This window comes from Patiria miniata, unplaced genomic scaffold, assembly GCF_015706575.1.
Source record: "Patiria miniata isolate m_02_andy unplaced genomic scaffold, ASM1570657v1 HiC_scaffold_21, whole genome shotgun sequence".
Taxonomy (NCBI): Eukaryota; Metazoa; Echinodermata; class Asteroidea; order Valvatida; family Asterinidae; genus Patiria; species Patiria miniata.
The window spans coordinates 4,529,646-4,548,396 of NW_024037060.1; the positions used below are offsets into that span (position 1 = coordinate 4,529,646).

The following is an 18,751-nucleotide window of genomic DNA, read 5'->3' on the forward strand; positions in this document are numbered from 1 at the left end:
AGTTTTCTTTTAATATTGCACAATATGAATAAATTAAAATCGTACTGACTATTCTACCTCGACAAAGATTCAATGTTTTTAGTTGGCTGAATTTGATGGTTGAAAGGAAGATGGGTTGAAAAAAAGCACAATGGAAAACTGCCTTAATTCACTTTTAATCAATAAGTAAAAGTTGAACAAGGCGATGTACCGGTACATGTACATAAAAAAAAATACTGTTCAGGACAATCCACAACGTGAAGATTAGTGTGTACAATGGGAAGAAAGACTACGTTTGAGCGCATTGTTAACCAAAACACTGGATCATGCAGGATGTGGTTAACACTTTAAAACAACTACTGAGCAATAGTTATTACCACATTGTGTTACCGCAACTCAAAACGATACTTTAAAACAGGTTAAGTTTTGAGATGAAAGGAAAGCGAAAAATGTGTATCTATCGGTGAGGTTTTCCTTGAAACACGCAAAATTTACATACAAGCTTGACACGTGAATGAGTTAGCAGTGCAATTGATGGCAGTGTTAATCACTCTGACCCCATGCATAATAAGTTTTGTTATCAGTAAATACATTTGACGAAAGGTGGACCAAATCTGAGGTAGTAAGACAAGGCGTAAATAAGTGGAAAGACAGCAAAAAAGCCCGCAAGACCAAACACAAAATCAAGTCTTTACAAACAGCCTTTACGAACAGCACACACCACATAACCACCTTGATAATGAAGATGGGTCATTCTAGACATTTGGGGTCCACTTTTTTTTTCCTGTCCCTGTTACATCTGACATGTATGATTTTATAATTCTGATGCACTCCTTCACGCATTCGTCCTCCAAAAGTGATTATGAATAGCAAACTACCTACCCAACAAATGCAAAAATCATTTGAAGTCATTCTTAATGATACTTGAGTGGCAAATTACAAAGTACCAAGGTAACAGGGACAGGAAAAATTTCAGACTCGGGACCCTAAATTTACAAAATGACCCTGATGACACTTAGACTCAACAGTAACACCATTTGGCTTCTTTCTTCTTGATTTTCTCCAGCATGTTACCATGGATGACTTTGTCGGTACTCTGAAGACGATTTATCTGTGGGGAAAAATTAATAACCCAGTGTGTCACGATCAATCCGTCACAGTTCATTTGAGGAGGTTGTTAACATGTTTTAATATGAATAGCTTCGGGATATCAACCCCCAAAAATGGAAATTACTTTTGGCATGGACGAATCTGGAAATGTGATCACTTGTACATGCATGAGGTCCTTTTTAATGGAGAAATGATTGTGCACGCTTTTGTACAGGACAACTTTTCTCCTTTTTTAAAAAAATCTCTGTAGGGTTTAGATTTTTAATTTTTTAAATCTCTGTAGGGTTTAGAAAAACTCTTTCATTCAATTACCAAAATCAAATTCAATTAACAATTCCACTTTTTTTTTGAAAAAAAAAATGCAGCTTTATGTTTGTTTTAACAACTATCAGTCTTGGAAAACTGAGTCCATCTCATAATGTCGCAAATATTTCAAATTTCCAAACTTAGCATTGCAATTTTTTTTTTTGGTTTTATCGGTCTTCTTTACAATTCAAACAATGTTTCATTAAATTATTGTGCAACACTCAACACTATCTTTAAGCTAATGAATCCATACTACGAAAAACTATCAGCGAATGGGCTTCGCGTACAAATACCCCCTCAATGGTAAGAAAGGGAAAGTCGGGGGAGACATCCGAATGCATTGCCGAAATTTGCGTGCCGATGACGCCGGACACGTAAAGAGACTATGAGTTTGCCCACACTCAGAATAAAAAAAGTCGTGTGTACATGCGCGGACCAGTCCGTGCACGTAATGTGTCCCATCCCCTGGGCTCTCGAAAGTGGTCAAAGAGCGCCCTCTTTTGTCCACGCACGGAGCCCATACTAAGGCGGGAAGTGAACCTATCGTGCGTTTTGTTCATATGCACTCACTCTGTGTTGTTGCTTGGTCAGCATTTGTTTGACCAGTGCCATGAACGCAGGCTCAACGTTGACGGAGTTCTTGGCGCTGGTCTCGTAGAACAGAAGATCAAAGGCACTGGCAAGCTGTCAACAAAAAGAAAGAACGAGTGGTGTTTAATTCACGTTGATCAACAGACAATTTCACGGTACTGCAAAACACAGTATTTTGTTTTCTCACATAGGCTGAATCCGTTTTATTTTAATGCAAGAAGCAAAGCAGCCAGGGAGCCAATTTCAGAAACTGAACTGTCTCAAAGTAGTGACACGGCAATAGAAATTTACAAGCACCCAAGCATTAGCATCTCTATGCTGTGAATTATGCTAAAGGTTAGCACATATTTTTTTCTGTTGTAGGTCTATATTTATAAGGCCAAAAAAAAAGGTCTCCGGTTTCTGGTATGGAGCTTGCCCAAAAAAGTGGTGCGGTGACACGGCTTTTTTTTTTTTTAACCCGATTTTTTTGCTTCAAATGTCGGCTGATGACTGCAAATGGTGCCCGACTAAACTTAGTGCAAATATATGGGAGTCCAGAGAGGCCACATAAAGCTTATTCTTGACCATAACCCAATCTAAAAACACGTTAAAATTGTGCAGCAGCAGGATTCCAGTCAAACCAGTGAGTTTGGCGGTTTTGAGACATCATCTTTCACTGAAAATTTTTTTTTTTCATTTTGCCGACGCGCATGGCTACGGCGACGCGCGCGCATACCAGAAACTGGAGACTTTTTTTTTTTTGGCCTAAGCTTGGTTTGGACAAAAAAAAATTAATTGAAGTCTGATTTTTGTTAAAATGTAGGTTTTTGGGAGGTAACCGAGTGACACTTGGTTACTTTTTCTTGTTTTGGCACAGGCACAGTCACCATATCTCACAGGCTACGTTCTCATATTTGAATCAAAGCACTTTTTGAAAATATTTGTCGTGTAAAAAGAGGATTATGAATGGTAGTATCACTATTATTACGAGCATTTCTTACATTGATGGCCCTCATAGTTGGGACTTTTCTTCTGTCCTCCTCATCACACTTGTTGCCGACGAGCACTTTGCAGACGTCTGCTGAGGCGTTCTGTTCAACAAAAAGAATCGCTCAAAAGCGTAAGGTCTATGGGGTCAGTGTGCATGTAACCCACAACGGTAACAATGAAAAGCAAGTGCCGATACTGAAGGAACTCTATCTTGCTTCATGTCCAACACACACTCTTACAAAGTTGCGGAATGCCCTGTTTTATTCATGTCATCAGTCTAGGGATTAATTTACCCTAACCCCTAGGCCGTTTTGCAAGGATGTACCCTCAATTCTTTGAATTCATCCCACTGCCTACGTGTAAAATTTGATACAGCCTCAATCCTCTAAAATTATCAGTTATTTCTTAAATTTATTCATTGGAGGGGTGACCACTGCCTCAATCCTGCAAAATCCTCCAACAATCACTGTTGATATGTTATGGCAGTGCCGATGATAACCAGAGGCAGTGTGGATGATTTCAAGTATAATCTAGCCCTAAATTTATGCATGGTTCAGCATAAACAACACAAGGTACAGTATAGACCTTGACACAATGCATCCTCCAAAATCAACTGACACATTTTCGCCATGCAGTCTCAATCCTTTGAAATCCTCCACTTGGGTGAAGAGGATTTTAAAAGATTTTGAAAGGCTAGGGTTAACTGACAGTCAAATATTTCAAACACAACTCTGAATTGAAATCTTACATGTAAATCAATGTTACTTCCCCTTTGGTAAAATTCACTGCCCTACATACACAGTTGACTTGGACCAATTACATGGCGCTACTTAAAAAAAATAGCTGAGCTAAAATTAGCGGGGAACCAGTCACAAACAGCATTATCACATTGCATATTGGCTGGTAACCTTTAGTTGCTAAGGACAAACTCTATTCCGCTTAGCAAGTTTGTGCGTTACGCACATGGCTCCGTGGGATTGGACCCTAGTCTGTATACAATGACAGCCTTTCTCACCTGGGAGATGTTTTCCAACCAGCTGGTTATGTGATTGAAGCTTGTCTCGTTTGTGATGTCAAACAATACAAGAATTCCCTGTAAGAAATAGAAAATCCAAAATCCTAATATTGACGAATACAAAATGTATTTCACACCCCCCCCCCCCCCAAAAAAAAAGGAATTGCCACAAATGCTTTTCTGTTCTGCAATAAAAAGCAAAAGGTGGAAAGCAAATGAAATTTTTATGCCTGTCAATTCTAAAATATTGAAAAGGAATTTACCAATTTTGTCATGTCCCAGCATGCAAAAAAATATTATCTAATAACTAATGCATTTTCATATTGTTATCACAATTCCGAAAAAACACCGATTCTTAATGTGAGATACTGATGACATCAAATGCAAAATTAAAAAAATCATGAATATTTCCTTTCAAGCCCTTGCCTATAATTAACTTACATGGCACCAGGCTTGAGCAAACGGCACTCAAGTAGTACGCACGCATTCCGGGCTCCTTCATCCAATTGTGTTACCAAAATGAGTGCGTGCCTAGTCTTTAAGAACACGTGTGGCGTGCGCACAAGCATGGCACCACTGTAAAAATGGCTTCTAATTCTATTCGCCGGATTGTACACAGTCATGCACGACAATATGTGGAAATTAATTACTTTTCTTGTTTCTCAGACCAAGATGAATGCACTTACCATAGCACCTCTATAATATGCGGTAGTGAGTGTGCGATATCTCTCCTGCCCTGCAGTGTCCCTGTAGGTGAATGGAACATATGGTAGAAAAAAAAAGAATAAATCAAGTTCTGTTGGATTCCTTAAAGGTAATATACAACATTCATAAATACCTCAGACAGTTTAGCTATTCCTATTGGTCGAGAGCCCGTCACGTGGCTGGTCTTAAACGGATGATAAAGACATGGCTAGCTGGTCTTAAACACTTTTCATAATGTGGACTCCTAAAAATCCAGTGCCTCTTACCGTTTCATTGGTTGAACGTTCACAATCCTCACATAGGCATGCGCAACACTACAAGTGAGTCAGAATTTTATAGTTCTAAATTCAAAACGCAACGCCCCAGGTGCGTTCTGCGTGACATCGCGCAGAACATGCTACGCGCGCGTCAATCTCCATAAAAGGGTTGTTTACATCTTACTCGCCAGCTGAACACTCCATTATTTTGCTAGAGGGATGTTTCAAAAAGCATGAAGTGAACTTGTTGAACAAAATCAGGATTTTTTAAACGAATTATTTGATATTTTTTTACGGATAAGGTATTTATGAATGGGAATAAATATGTGCTCGGTGGGTATTTATCACTCTGTTTAATACCGCTTAGAGTCTGGGTGCTGATAATTACCCGAGCCGGACCCAGACTCTAAGCGGTATTAAACAGAGTGATAAAAACCTCCGGAGCACACATTTATTCCCTTATTTGCAAACATCAAAAACAAAACTACCAAATTATTATGAAATACCTTACTTGACTGTGCGTGAATAACAGTCTCAAGCATCCTGTGAAATCATAGCACATGGTGTGCTGTCATTTGCAAGAAAAGTGGAATTTTTGTATCAATTTCCAACGATGGTAGTCCGACCATCGATGGAAAAAAACTGATTTTTTTTTTCTTCAAATATTGCCCCCAAATTACCAAATTCAGTAAGTCCACAATTTGTTTGCAATTGGTTACACATCCGTGAACAAGTGCAAGCCAGCTAGTCTGGTTCCCTTTGTGACCTGACAATTTCCAGACATCTATAAATGTCTCAGTTATGTCTGCAGTAGGGTCAGGGAACAAGAATACAAGAACAGCATTTGTTTTCTTGGTTTTTTTTCTAGCATCTATGAACACAAAACGTTAAAAAAGTCAGTGTAACAATATTTGCTGTGAAATAGTAACCCCCAAATCCATCAATTTCTGAAAATGATTACCTATACCTTTATAATCTTATTATAACCCTAACCCTCCTCATTCCTCCAAAATCAACCAGGCGGCCAGGGAGGATTTTGGAGGATTGAGGCTAAATGCCAAAATGTGTCAGCTAAGTTTGTATGATGCGTTGTGTCAAGGCTGTACCCTGCATTGTTTATGTTCAGCCATGCATAACCGAGGCTTACATGTACAGTATAATGAATATCATCTGCACTGCTTCGGGATATGATCAGCATCATGCTGCCTCAATGTACTACAGTGATTGTTGGAGGATTCTTGAGGAATAGGGTCCGTATTCAATTTTAGCATGACAGCAATTGGAAGATTTTGCAGGATTGAGGATGGATCCTAGCCAAAAGAGCCTAGGCGGTTAGGGTTAGTGCTAAGTTGGCATGCATTCAAGAATTTTCAGTTAAAGTACAAGGTTGAATGGGTTCGAATCAAATTCTATGCACAATACCTGTACGTACAACTACAACCAGTAACTTTTGACAAAATGTTATTGTCAATCTACTGTCTTTTTATTTGTTTCTAACAAAACTGTAACAATGTAGAAAGACTACTGGCTCCTTTGGACATAGTTTTGTATCGGCAAAATAGTTGAGAAAATTTAAGAATCCAATCGCCATCTTGGAAAGTCCCCCATCTTGGGGCGAAAAGGAAGGACATAAAAGGGCTCCTTGCCTCCTCCATGAGCTTGAATTTGTAACTTCAGTCAACTTCAAACACGAATCAAATCCACAACAGTTTTAGTCAATGGCTTACCATATTTGTAGTTGTATTCTCGTTCCGTCAAGTGTGACAACGCGCTGTCTGAAGTCAAGACCTGCAGAAAAATATTTGTTTTTAAGAAAACAGTACATTAAGATCACAGATGCAGAAAGGGTAACAATTACATGATAATTTACTAACATCCTGGACTTTAGGTTATGCTAAAACATGGACAGCTACATACATACATATTGGAAGATAGTTTATCTCAATTCACATCTGGGACACGAAGTCATTATCACAGCAACACATCGTGTCCTGCCAAGATTAGACTTCCTTAGTAGTGGTTAGCGCTTCTTGCAACTCGATGTACCGTAGGAGCAAAGGATGCTTTTTATTAAGTATTTCTCATGTCAAATTTAAATCATTCAAACTCTAAATAATACTAGCAAAATATTGGGAACTACTTTGCAGCAGGTTTATATTTTATGTTTGTTGTGATAGCAAAACCCATTTTCAAACAACTGATGAACAATAAACATTACATTTTAATGTATGTGTGAGTTGACTGCATGCAGAAGTTTACTTTGGGAACGTTTTTGTACTTTTTGGGGTACTTACATTTACTTTTGAAGTGTTAGAGGCACCTTAACGGAAAGGTGCTTTCTGGCACCTTAACAGAAAGATGCTTTCTAGAAGTAACTTACATTAACTCTCAGACAACTCACATGAAGAACAAAAATGGACTCTGTTGTGATGTCTGGAACAGCTTAACAACTGCGTTTATTACATGTCGTCGATAAAACGTTAGGCCAATGGCCCTAAAACTTAGCAGTTTGTAGAAGTCAACATTGTTTGATGATTGCGAATTCTGAGATTGAAAACAATGGTTACCCATTGATCTCCCTATGTCCCACGCCAAGTTGGCACGCTTGCCACACATAGATTTGGACACGCTTGTCCTGAATACTTGGCACGCTTGCCACACATAACATTTCGGGCACGCTTGCCCTCCAAAACTTGGCACGCTTGCCCTCCAAAACTTGGCACGCTTGCCACACACATTTGGGCACATTCACCCTTAAACCAATTGGCAGAATGAGTGAAAATGTATAAGTATTGGAAAGATTTCCATATAAGAAGTTCACTGATTTTCCTCTGTATTGACTAACAAGCCCCCAGATAGCAATTTCATGTCATCACTTGAAGTCAATTTGAGCAGTGAGAAAATACAAGCATTTTCTTAGAAAACACTTAGAATTTTTCAGTCCAATCTCATAGGGTTTGTACACAGGGTGTTGAGTGAACTTCGTATATATGGAATCTTTCCTAAGTGGAAATAGTTCCAATCTGAATATAACCTTAATCTATATTTCCACCGTTTGTACGAACAGTTGGAGTAATGCAGTAGTAAACCCCCTTCATTAATTTTGCATAGGAATGATTAATCTCACAAATTTGCTGGTAAAGGGCACCTCAATTATTCCTTGCAGATTTTTTTTTTCACTTCATATTGAAGATTAGGTTTAGTTCTATTGTATTCAATCATTTACAGTCGACAACTTGGGATCAGGACCTCAGATAAATTCCTGAACTTTGGATCTTGGGAATCCCTAGGCTCAATTCGGAGAATTTCATTTTATTTCCACTGAATGTTAAGGCTGGGGTTTCCCCATAGAGCTGTATACAGCTCTATGTGTTTCCCTAGAAATCGAAGTTAACAGAATGCGAGTATTAATTAAATTTACGTTAGTTTTTTTTTTTTAAAGAATGTTGCATCCTGACGCCACTTTTTCATCCTACATTTCTCAATGAAGGTCTAAAGACATCCATCTCAGTCCTGATTTAAGGCGTGCGATCACACCCCACACCATCACCAGAGTTGCTGACTCGAGTCATGTGACTTGGACTCGAGTCGGACTCGAGTCGCTATTTTTGTGACTTGTGACTTGACTTGTAAATACCAGCTTTGACTTGTGACTTGACTTGGACTTGCAAAAAATGACTTGTTACCAACCCAAGTTAGATGCTAAATCAAGTAAAATGAATAGTTCCCACTACTTTCAAAAGTTTTCAATAAGACTGTCACAACAAACTACACAGTTTTCAATGACCAAGTCTCTTGCTTAATGTAATGGTTGAACAAACTTTGAAAGGAACCTTTCATGAAAAGAAAGCAGGCCTTTGTCAATTGCATGTAAAATACCGGATAGCCTAACCCATTGGTTGGCGTTTAGTATACATGAAAATTGAACAATAAAGTGTTAGTATACTACATGTAATCGAGTGAGTGAAGTTTTTTTTTCATGTCATCGCAACATTTATTTCTACAATGTAAAGTAAATTTATTAAAGTATACAAAGGGCTAATATCCGACAGATATGTGATAAACTATAAGAATAGTAATAGCAACACATTGAAAAAGGGGAATTAAGGAGGCATGTTCAAAATAACTTGTAAGTTGACGCCAGGTTCTTTTAGCTTATATCAGCTGGACAAAATAATGTGCAACTTGACATGTTCTTGGACAAAGATACTTGTGACTTGACTTGTGTTTAGACCGAATGACTTGTGACTTGACTTGTGACTGGACCTAATGACTTGTGACTTGACTTGTGACTGGACCTAATGACTTGTGACTTGACTTGTGACTGGACCTAATGACTTGTGACTTGACTTGGACTTGCAAACAATGACTTGTGACTTGACTTGGACTTGCAAAAAATGACTTGCTGCCACCTCTGACCATCACACACCAAAAAGCTTCCCGAGAAGTGTGATTAATTGCACGCCTAAATTTCCCTGGACCACAGATCACACACCTAGAAAACCACACACCTAGAAAAAAACACACACCTAGAAAAATCCATGTGTGCCTTTTTCCGCACACCTGTGATTTTCAAATCAGAAGGACTGCCACCTGTTGGGACTGAGAAACATTTCCAATTTTGTTAGAAATTTAGGGGCCTACCTAGAAAATTTTCTTGACTCTCCATAGACTCCACTGAAGTGGCGTCTGGATACGTTACAACCATATTGGGGCAACAAAAATCATTTGGAAAATCTGTAGGCATAAGCCACTTCGGAGTTACGAAAATGGGAGTAATTGCAGAATACCCCGCCATGCGAAAATTACCCCCTAAAAATAAATGGCTACGCAGTCGGAAAATGTTGCAGAAATGTCCAAAGTACATGTCATGCATGTAGATGTCGGGAAGTGGATACGCGGATACTGCGGCCAGCAGGGACAACGTGAATTGAATGGGGAGCAGGGGTTAAATAAATCTAAGTCCAAAGTAGGTGCCAGGAAGTGGATACCTGGATACGGGGAGGACTTTATTTTTAGCGGAGGAAAATATTTTTGACATGTTTGAGAACGAAACATCCATATCCATGTTAGGGGAAAAACGGGGATACGGGATGGACTTTACCAGACGCACACGCGTGTGGTTTTGGGGAAAAAGGTCTAAGTCCAAAGTAGGTGCCGGGAAGTGGATACGCGGATACGGGGATACGGGGTGGCACACGCGTGTGGTTATACTAAGTTGAGAGTATCCACTATCCAAGCGTGACTCCGTATCCGCGTATCCGGATACGAGGTGGGATACGAGAGTGGCGGGGTATTCTGCAATTGTGCCCGAAAATGTACTACTGCGCGTGCGCACATCAGATTTAACGATTTAGTGTCCGAAGATAAACAAAGCAGATAAATGCACACGATTCCATGCACACAAGTCTATGGTGGACGTGGTAATTGAATCCACATTGTGCAATTTTGTTCTATTGGAAACTTTTGTTCACACAAAAGTTGGAGCATACAATTACAAAACATCTTAAACCATGGTGCCGTTGAAAACAATCAACATTTTGCATCTACTTCAAAACAAGAACTTTTCTTTGATTTCGTTGGCACCCCGCTATAATTGTGCGCGTGTGTGGCAAACTATTTAACCCCCCCCCCCCCGACCCCAATCGTTGTCCTGGGATGTGCGCATGTGCAGTAGTACATTTTTGTAACTCTGAAGTGGCTTATAAAGTCATTTTTAAACGGAATTAGTAATGTCATGTTAGTATTTTATTAATTTAATATTAAAAAAGGGAGGTGTCCTTCATTTTCATGTCCATATAGGCCGATATAATAATTTTGCCTTTTTCCAAAAAAAATTGTAGCTATGTAGAAAAGTTTGTGCCTCCTTTGTACATGTTGTGCCCATTCTTGAAAATCACGCATTCTCGAGAATGGGCATGCACATTCTCGAGAATGGGCGCGCAATCTTAAGAATGAGCGCCCATTCTTAAGAACGAGCACGCGTTCTTAAGAATGAGCGCTCATTCTTAAGATTGGGTGGGAATATCACGTGCACAATTTATGAATTTTGCCCAATCTTAACAAACATTGCACGACATAATTATGTTAAATGAATTGTATAGCGGTTAAAAGGGAAACAATTCATATAAAGAGGAAAGAAAATGTGCTATGCTTCTGTACTCGTATAACTACGATAATTTGAATCAAATTAAACCTGTTATTATTGCTTTTTTCTGCCCACTATGGGAAGTTTTGTAATAACGGAGGACTGGGAACTAGTCTGGGAAGTGCTTTATTTAGGCTAGACAAGTTACAAGTCCCTGCATGTATCATATGCGTGCCACGAAAAAAAACGATGTCCAGAAGCTGCCAAAATTGCTCTTTTGACTAGATAGAATCCAGCTCTGCGACGTTATGGTGGGATGTGAACAATAAATTGGTGGCAATTTAAATGGGAAATAGCATTAGCACTATGGGATGTCGCAGTATTCATTTTCATTCTTCACATTCTTCATTCTTACGTCCCCCCCCCCCCCCCCCCCCCCCCCCTTTTATTATCCCAAAAATCAGAATTCTTTGCACTAGTATTAGTATGTCTCTTATATTTTCCCGGTGTCCCCCCCCCCCCCCCCCAATATCAATACGCCTATACTTATCATATCCACTCTACTTTTCAGCACCTTGCGTTGCAATAGTATAATTATTGAGAATCAGTGAACGAGGATTCAGCTAAACTTGCCAAGCGCAGCCGGTGCTCGGCATCGACAAGACCGTTATCTTGTCGCGCATTCTCGAGAATGTGCGCTCAATCTGGAAGAGTTATTTTTTGCCAAGATTGAGCAAGGATCCAGTTGCACATTCTCAAGAATGTGCATGCCCATTCTCGAGAATGCGTGATTTTCAAGAATGGGCACAACATACACATAGAACTGAGACATCATCTTTTGTTTCACAATGTCAATGACACAATGCTCACCTAAGGTCGGTACCGAAGCTCGCGACGATCCTCCACCGACGAAATTATTTTCACAAAATCTACAGGCCAAACATGTTTTCCCGACATTGCTGTCTCCCAAAACCAAGATCTTAAACGTCAGATCTGCTTGCACGTCCTCTTCCAGGTTATCGGTTCCATTTCTGCTCGCCATGGTCTCATCATTGTTTGGGTCATAACAAAGCAAAAACGTTTATCGCTTCAGCTGCCGGCCCTGGCCAGCTGCCTTTTTGCGAATGTACGTTTGTTTACGCAGCGATGATAGTAATGACATTTCGCCCCACAAACTGCTGTCTCAGAATTATGCACTGAAGAATGGACATTCGATTGGATTTTCAACACAGCTGGGGCGATTTGGCATTGAGAGAAAAATGCACCAAAATTCCGTCTAGTTCCCAGACCAGTACTGACCATGTAACATGCAACTCGCAATGGTTATAAAACGGGTAACAGACTATCCAGCTGATTTTCATCTCCGGTGTCGTGCCAAAAACCGTCCGGTGCTAAATAGTGTCCGCTGAGCATGCGCAGTAGGCACCAGACTTTTGGCATGTAATACATGCCAAATAATAGTGTCCGGTGCCAAATAGTGTCCGGAATCCCGGGACAATCCCGGGACATACCGTTATTTCGTTTTACTGTTTTGGATTTCCTCAAAAACAAAAACAGTAAACGAACCATTGACCGTTTTGTCGTTTTACAGTTTTGTTAAACGGTCAAAAGGTATTAAGTCACACCCAAAAAAATACTTTTTGTCGTTGTTTTTAATTGTAGAAAGCGTTAAACGGTTAGTTGCTTTATTTTTAGAGTGTTGTTTTACAAAATCATGACAATGACAAACTTGCCGACCATTTTTTGATTTAGGTTCGGCAATTAAGCAATGCACCTAGGAATGTTAATGCGTCCTTGGGATCGAGTCATTGCCTGGGCCCTCCTTACATTTCGTTCTCATAACAGAATTTGCGAATTGGCTATTGAAGAGCCGCGTCGACTTGAACTCCGGCCTAAGACGTAATGACGTCACACTTTGTTTACATGTGCGCTTTCCTATGTAATAGACGGACCTGCCCCACTTTATCTGGCGTCCCGACTTCTAGCTCCCATAGGAAAGCGTATATGTAAACAAAGCCATTACGTCATTACGTCTCAGGTCTATTTCCTTCAAAATATCTGCAACTTATAAAAACGTCTTACCATCCTGTATCCATTGTGAAATTTAATGTCCTCCCTTGAAGTTTTCCAGCGCCATTTTTGCTTGCAACTCTTTAAGCCCCACCAACTGAATCGCGTGAGAAGGGGGTCAGGGTCACCCCAGGAATCACACCACGCATTAATTACGCCGAGCCAACACTTCTTCGTGTAAAGCATGGTCCCCCTCCACCCCCTTCCCCACCGCCACAAAATGCACCACGGACTGTTAACTATGGCACTAAAAAAAAACAGTCTGTATTCAATACTGACCGTTTTGCTAATTTTCAAAGTTATTTGTGTAAAACTGTAAAACAAAAATCATTGATCGTTATGCTATGATAAATTTTACTAAACGTATAAAACGGAGAAACCGTATTTATCTATATAACGCTTGTCGTTTTATAAAACTGTAAAACGACAAAACGGTCGATGGTTCGTTTACTGTTTTTGTTTTGAAGGAAATCCTAAACGGTAAAACGAAATAACGGTATGTCCCAGGATTGTCCGGGCGCCGTCGATCGAGCGAGAACAAGGGCGCAAGTACGGTCCTGCCGGACGGTATTAATTAGCTGGAAAAATCGGACAGTATTTTGCAAGGGGAAATCGGACAATATTTGGCAGGGCGGGGAATCGGACAGTATTTGTTGGCAGGAAAAATCGGACAGCGTTTGGCAGGAATATCGGACACAATTTGGCCGGGGGGGGGCCGGGGATCGGACAGTATTTGGCAGGAAAAATCGGACAGTAATTTGCAGGAAAAATCGGACAGTTGCAGGAAAATCGGACAATATTCAGTGGCAGGGGAATCAGACAATATCGGCAGGGGGAATTGGACAGTATTTAGCAGGAAAAATCGGACAGTATTTGGCAGGAAAATCGGTCAATATTTGGCAGGGGGGATCGGACAGTATTTGGCAGGAAAAATCGGACAGTGTTTTGCAGGAAAAATGGGACAGTATTTTGCAGGAAAATCGGACAGTGGCGGGGGCCGGGGAATCAGACAATATTTGGCAGGGGGATCGGACAGTATATAGCAGGAAAAATCGGACATTTTTTTCGCAGGGAAATCGGACACTATTTGGCAGGGGGAATCAGACACTGTTTAGCAGGAAAAATCGGACAGTATTTGGCAGGAAAAATCGGACAATATTTGGCAGGGGGAATCGGACAATATTTGGCAGGAGGAATCGGACAGTTTGGCAGGACAAATCGGACAATATTTGGCAGGAAAAATCGGACAGTATTGGGTGGGAGAAACCGTAAAATATAACGTTGGTTATATAATGCTACACACAGCACAGTACTAGAGTTACGCCCCAACTATCGCATCGGTCCCAACTATAGTTGGGCCTGTCCCAACTATAGTTGGGCCTGTCCCAACTGTAGTTCCACAGTTGGGCTGGCCCAACTATAGTTGGGCCTGTCCCAACTATAGTTGGGACGGTCCCAACTGTAAGTTCCACTGTTGGGCTGGCCCATCTATAGTTGGGCCACTCCGATCTTTTTATTTTGCGGTGTCCCAACTATAGTTTACATTGATGTACAACTATAAAACGTTCCCTACAGCTCTGATACACGTCTGACTTTACTGGGGACCACTGAAATTAGCTATTGATGGGGCGAATCTATAGTTGGGCCATCCCAATCTTTTTATTTTGCGGTCCCAACTATAGTGTACATTGTTGTACGATAAAACATTCCCTACAACTGTAATACACATCTGACTTTACTAGGGACCAATGAAATTATCTATGGGTGGGGACCATCTGTAGTTGGGCCACCGCAATATTTTTATTTGGCGGTTCCAACTATAGTTTACATTGATGTACGACCATAAAACATTCCCTACAGCTCTGTTACATGTCCGACTTTACTTGGGACCTTTGACATTAGCTATATGGGTGGGGCCATCTATAGTTGGCCGGCTATGATCGCAGAACACATGCTGTAAAAGGATAAATACCGTTTACAAATCCAGTGTTCAGATGCGCGTGCAACTGTCGTTAGGCCAAAAAAAGTCTCCGGTTTCTGGTATGGAGCTTGCCCAAAAAGTGGTGCAGCGACGCGGCTTTTTTTTTCTTTTTTCCCCTTTTTTTTGGCTTCAAATGTCGGCTGATGACTGCAAATGGTGCCCGACTAAACTTAGTGCAAATATATGGGAGTCCAGAGAGGCCACATAAAGCTTATTCTCGATCATAACCCCATCTAAAAACACGTTAAAATTGTGCAGCAGCAGGATTCCAGTCAAACCAGTGAGTTTGGCGGTTTTTAGACATCATCTTTTATTGAAAAAAAAACTTTTTCATTTTGCCGACGCGCATGGCTACGGCGACGCGCGCGCATACCAGAAACCGGAGACTTTTTTTTTTTTGGCCTTAGCTATAAGGGGAAGTGGTATGTTTACCACTACAAACATTTCATGTCGACAAGTGTCGTATATCCTCCAACAATTTATTTGAGCATTTTTGGGGGAAAATTCACACATGAGATGAGATGTTATGAGATGTCCATATCTTACCAAGTCAGGTTTTTTTCAGGGGTTTGTTCCGGCCATGTGTTATTATCAAGCACGGGCATCCATCACCGTCGTGTATAATGGGTCCGATTCTGTGGGAGGGGGCATGTTTATCGCTACATAACCAACATCAAAAATGATCACAATGTTTTATTTTTAATGTGGATAAATGTATTATATCCTCAACAACTCCTCTGATTTTTTTTTTCTGGGGAAAATTCACCCGGGAAGACCTTACAAAAAAAGGCATGTTTAATAGGAAGTACTTTGTTATTTTTTGCAGTGTTGGAACTTCCAGTTTGGAAACCGTCCACGCGTCATGTTGTAACATTAGGCCTAAAGAATTATCTTACTTCTAATAATGATACAAAAAGTTAAGCATTGATCCAATGTACTTGTATTTAGTATAAATAATATCACGGCAAACTTGTATGCGAGCGGGTTTTGCATCGATCTTTTGTAAATTTATCATGACCCTGTTTGAGCGTGCCGTTCTATTCTTTAAACAAAAGATTCGAAATAACGGTAAGTATCGTAGAGTACCCCAAATTTGCGCTTACAAATATTCGCGCAACCAACTTTCTTGGCTCGTATCTTGTTTCCACGCAACACCGTCGTCAATATGTTATTCCCATATTCTGGTATTTTTATAACTTTTTACTATTATTGTTTTTGAAAAATCTATGTTTGGGATTCTACGTACACATCCTTACTCAACATTTTATGACTTTATAAGCAACGACTTATTAGTCTGGCAGCTAGGTGGAGTTTCAACAAGAGCTGTTTCGGGGAACTTCGTTACCCAAAACAGCAAATTCTGAGCGGACTACTTTTCGTAAGTTGCACTCCCAAAACAAACTGCGCGTAGGCTTGACCGTTAAACTTGAATAGCGCCCTCAATCAACAAAAAGTAATCACGCAACCCGATCGTCATTGCACACTGTACAATTATTATGTAATCATTTACCATTCTTTCTAATCACAACAGCAAAGAACCTCTTTATCTATCTTAATCCAAATTTGAACACACGTAACTAGCAGGAGCTGTTTCGGCGAGCTACGTCGCCGAAACAGCTAATTTTGCTCGAACTACTTTTCGTACTTTTTACCCTAAACCAAACCTGCGTAGGCTTGACCGTTAAACTTGCATAGTGCCCTCAATTGTATTGACTGAGAGTATCCCCACGAGTAATCGTCACTGAACAATGTACTCGGTAATAGAGTTCTTTCCAATTGCTACAGTATACCAAGGAATTCGAACACACTTTACTTTTTCTTTCAGTATCGGGCGTTTACACTATTGACAGCGCACTCTGTTCCTTATTTTTTTTAGCGCGTTCATTGTTACGCCGAATTGCCTATTCAACTTCACTCTCGATGTACGAACCACCCCTCTCTCAAACTATTCTCCTTTTGTTTCTTTTCTCGCAATTAACCATTCGTTTCACGTAGCGCGACCGTTCAGTATCGGTACCGGTCTCGCACACATTGTATAAGGCCAAATCCACAACACAGCGGTTGTTTTTTAAGGGGTGGGCCAAACATTAGGCCTATTTTGTTCCCCGAAAAAGTGGGTCCAAAATGTTCCGCTCCAAATTTGATATGATATGAAAAGCACTAGGACTCTTTATGGCATCATTGCATGGTGGCTGAATTTTAATGCTGTACGCAACATGGCTGCCTTTTTTGCGACGTCACACTGAAAAAAAATGGTCAATACATTGGCTCTATCAATGAAGATGCCACAGTGAAAAGGGACATACATACGCAATGGCGGATCCGGGCGGGGGCCAACGGGGGCAATCCCCCCCCTTTCAAAAAGAAAGCAAGAAATTACCAACTACCCTTTTCTTTTCTTTCTTTTTTACTCAGTCAGTAAAATTCCAGCAAGTTCAACATGCATGTTCTCCACTTTATAAAACTTGAGTTTGTCAACTCGCTATTACACAAAGCTGCGAAAAACGGGGGAAATTTTGTTTCAAGAAATAAAAAGGTCATCATATCCAATCGTAAAGCGGAAAAAAAACCTATGAAGATATGAAAACTATAGTAAGATATATCAAGTTAAACATTCAGCAAAATAAAGAAAATTCTTCAGGGTTCAGTGGAGAGTACTATCACTTGGTTCTCTCGTATTTTTGAAGCAAAAGAGTGATCAATATCGAAATTCCGAGAAACAAAATTAATTGATTGAAGAGTATTGGAGATAGACCGATACTTTGCGGGGGGGAATACGGCGAATGCACCGCGTATACGAATACATAATTTCAGCCAAAGTGCATGTTCATGAAACAGGTTCGTTTTTTTACAAGACATTTAAATCATTTGTTTATGACGGGAGTTTCGAAGTTTAGAGGGTTCTTTTTTACATGCATATGAAGGCAAAGCGCAGACTGGAGCAATCCTCTAAGTATTTCCAACTATATATTAAGACTCTGAGCATGAAGACTGTATGTACAATAGCCTAGTGGTACGAGTCATCGTCCACAGACCGCGGGGTCCGGGGTTCGAAACGGACCGCGGTGCATTTTTTGGTTTTCAATACACGCGCTCAGTCATTTACTTTAAGAGTCTTAATTTCCCGTCGTCAAATACCAACCGACCTTAGCTCAATCAGTTAAGTCACCGGCTGGGACTGTCTGCGAAGTCCAGGTTATGCATCTACTCATAGGTACGGGGCTCTTTTGCTGTCTCGGCAGCAAGGCATAGGGTGTCGCCTCGTTTCCTCCCTTAACGGTGCTTGGCCCTCCGGGGTTACATGGATGGATAGGGAAGGAGGTGTGGTGGGCCGGGGAATCCGAGACCCAGGAAGAGCCCTATATGGGAGTTGGTAACCAATCGCGACCCCTGAATGCTTGGTCAACACCACATAACTTTTTGTTTTTCTTTATCCCATTATTATTTTTCTTACCGTCATTGTCGAGGCTTTATAAGGTACAGTGAAAACAAAATGTTTTTTTTTTTCAAAAATAAATTCGCCCTTAACATTTTTTTCCAGCCGGGTTGATAAACAGACCCTGAATTTTTACAACCTGTGTGTTTTTTTTCATAGAGTGTGGGTTACTAAAGAATGTCTTATAAGAAGAATGTGCACACATATAGCCTAAAATATGTATCCTGAGGCAATCTTGTCA

At 40.4% G+C, this 18,751-nt stretch overlaps 1 protein-coding gene across 1 annotated transcript; it reads right to left on the minus strand.

Moving 5' to 3' along the window:
- Positions 1–916: 916 nt before the first annotated feature.
- On the minus strand, positions 917–12,240 carry LOC119729798 (ras-related protein Rab-13-like). The gene is made up of 7 exons (XM_038202542.1): positions 11,894–12,240; positions 6,663–6,723; positions 4,660–4,720; positions 3,974–4,051; positions 2,970–3,059; positions 1,966–2,079; positions 917–1,090 (listed from the first exon to the last, which is right to left on the minus strand). The coding sequence occupies exons 1-7, from the start codon at positions 12,063–12,065 to the stop codon at positions 1,001–1,003; spliced, it is 666 nt and encodes a 221-aa protein (XP_038058470.1). The 5' UTR covers positions 12,066–12,240; the 3' UTR covers positions 917–1,000.
- Between the last annotated feature and the right edge of the window lie 6,511 nt (positions 12,241–18,751).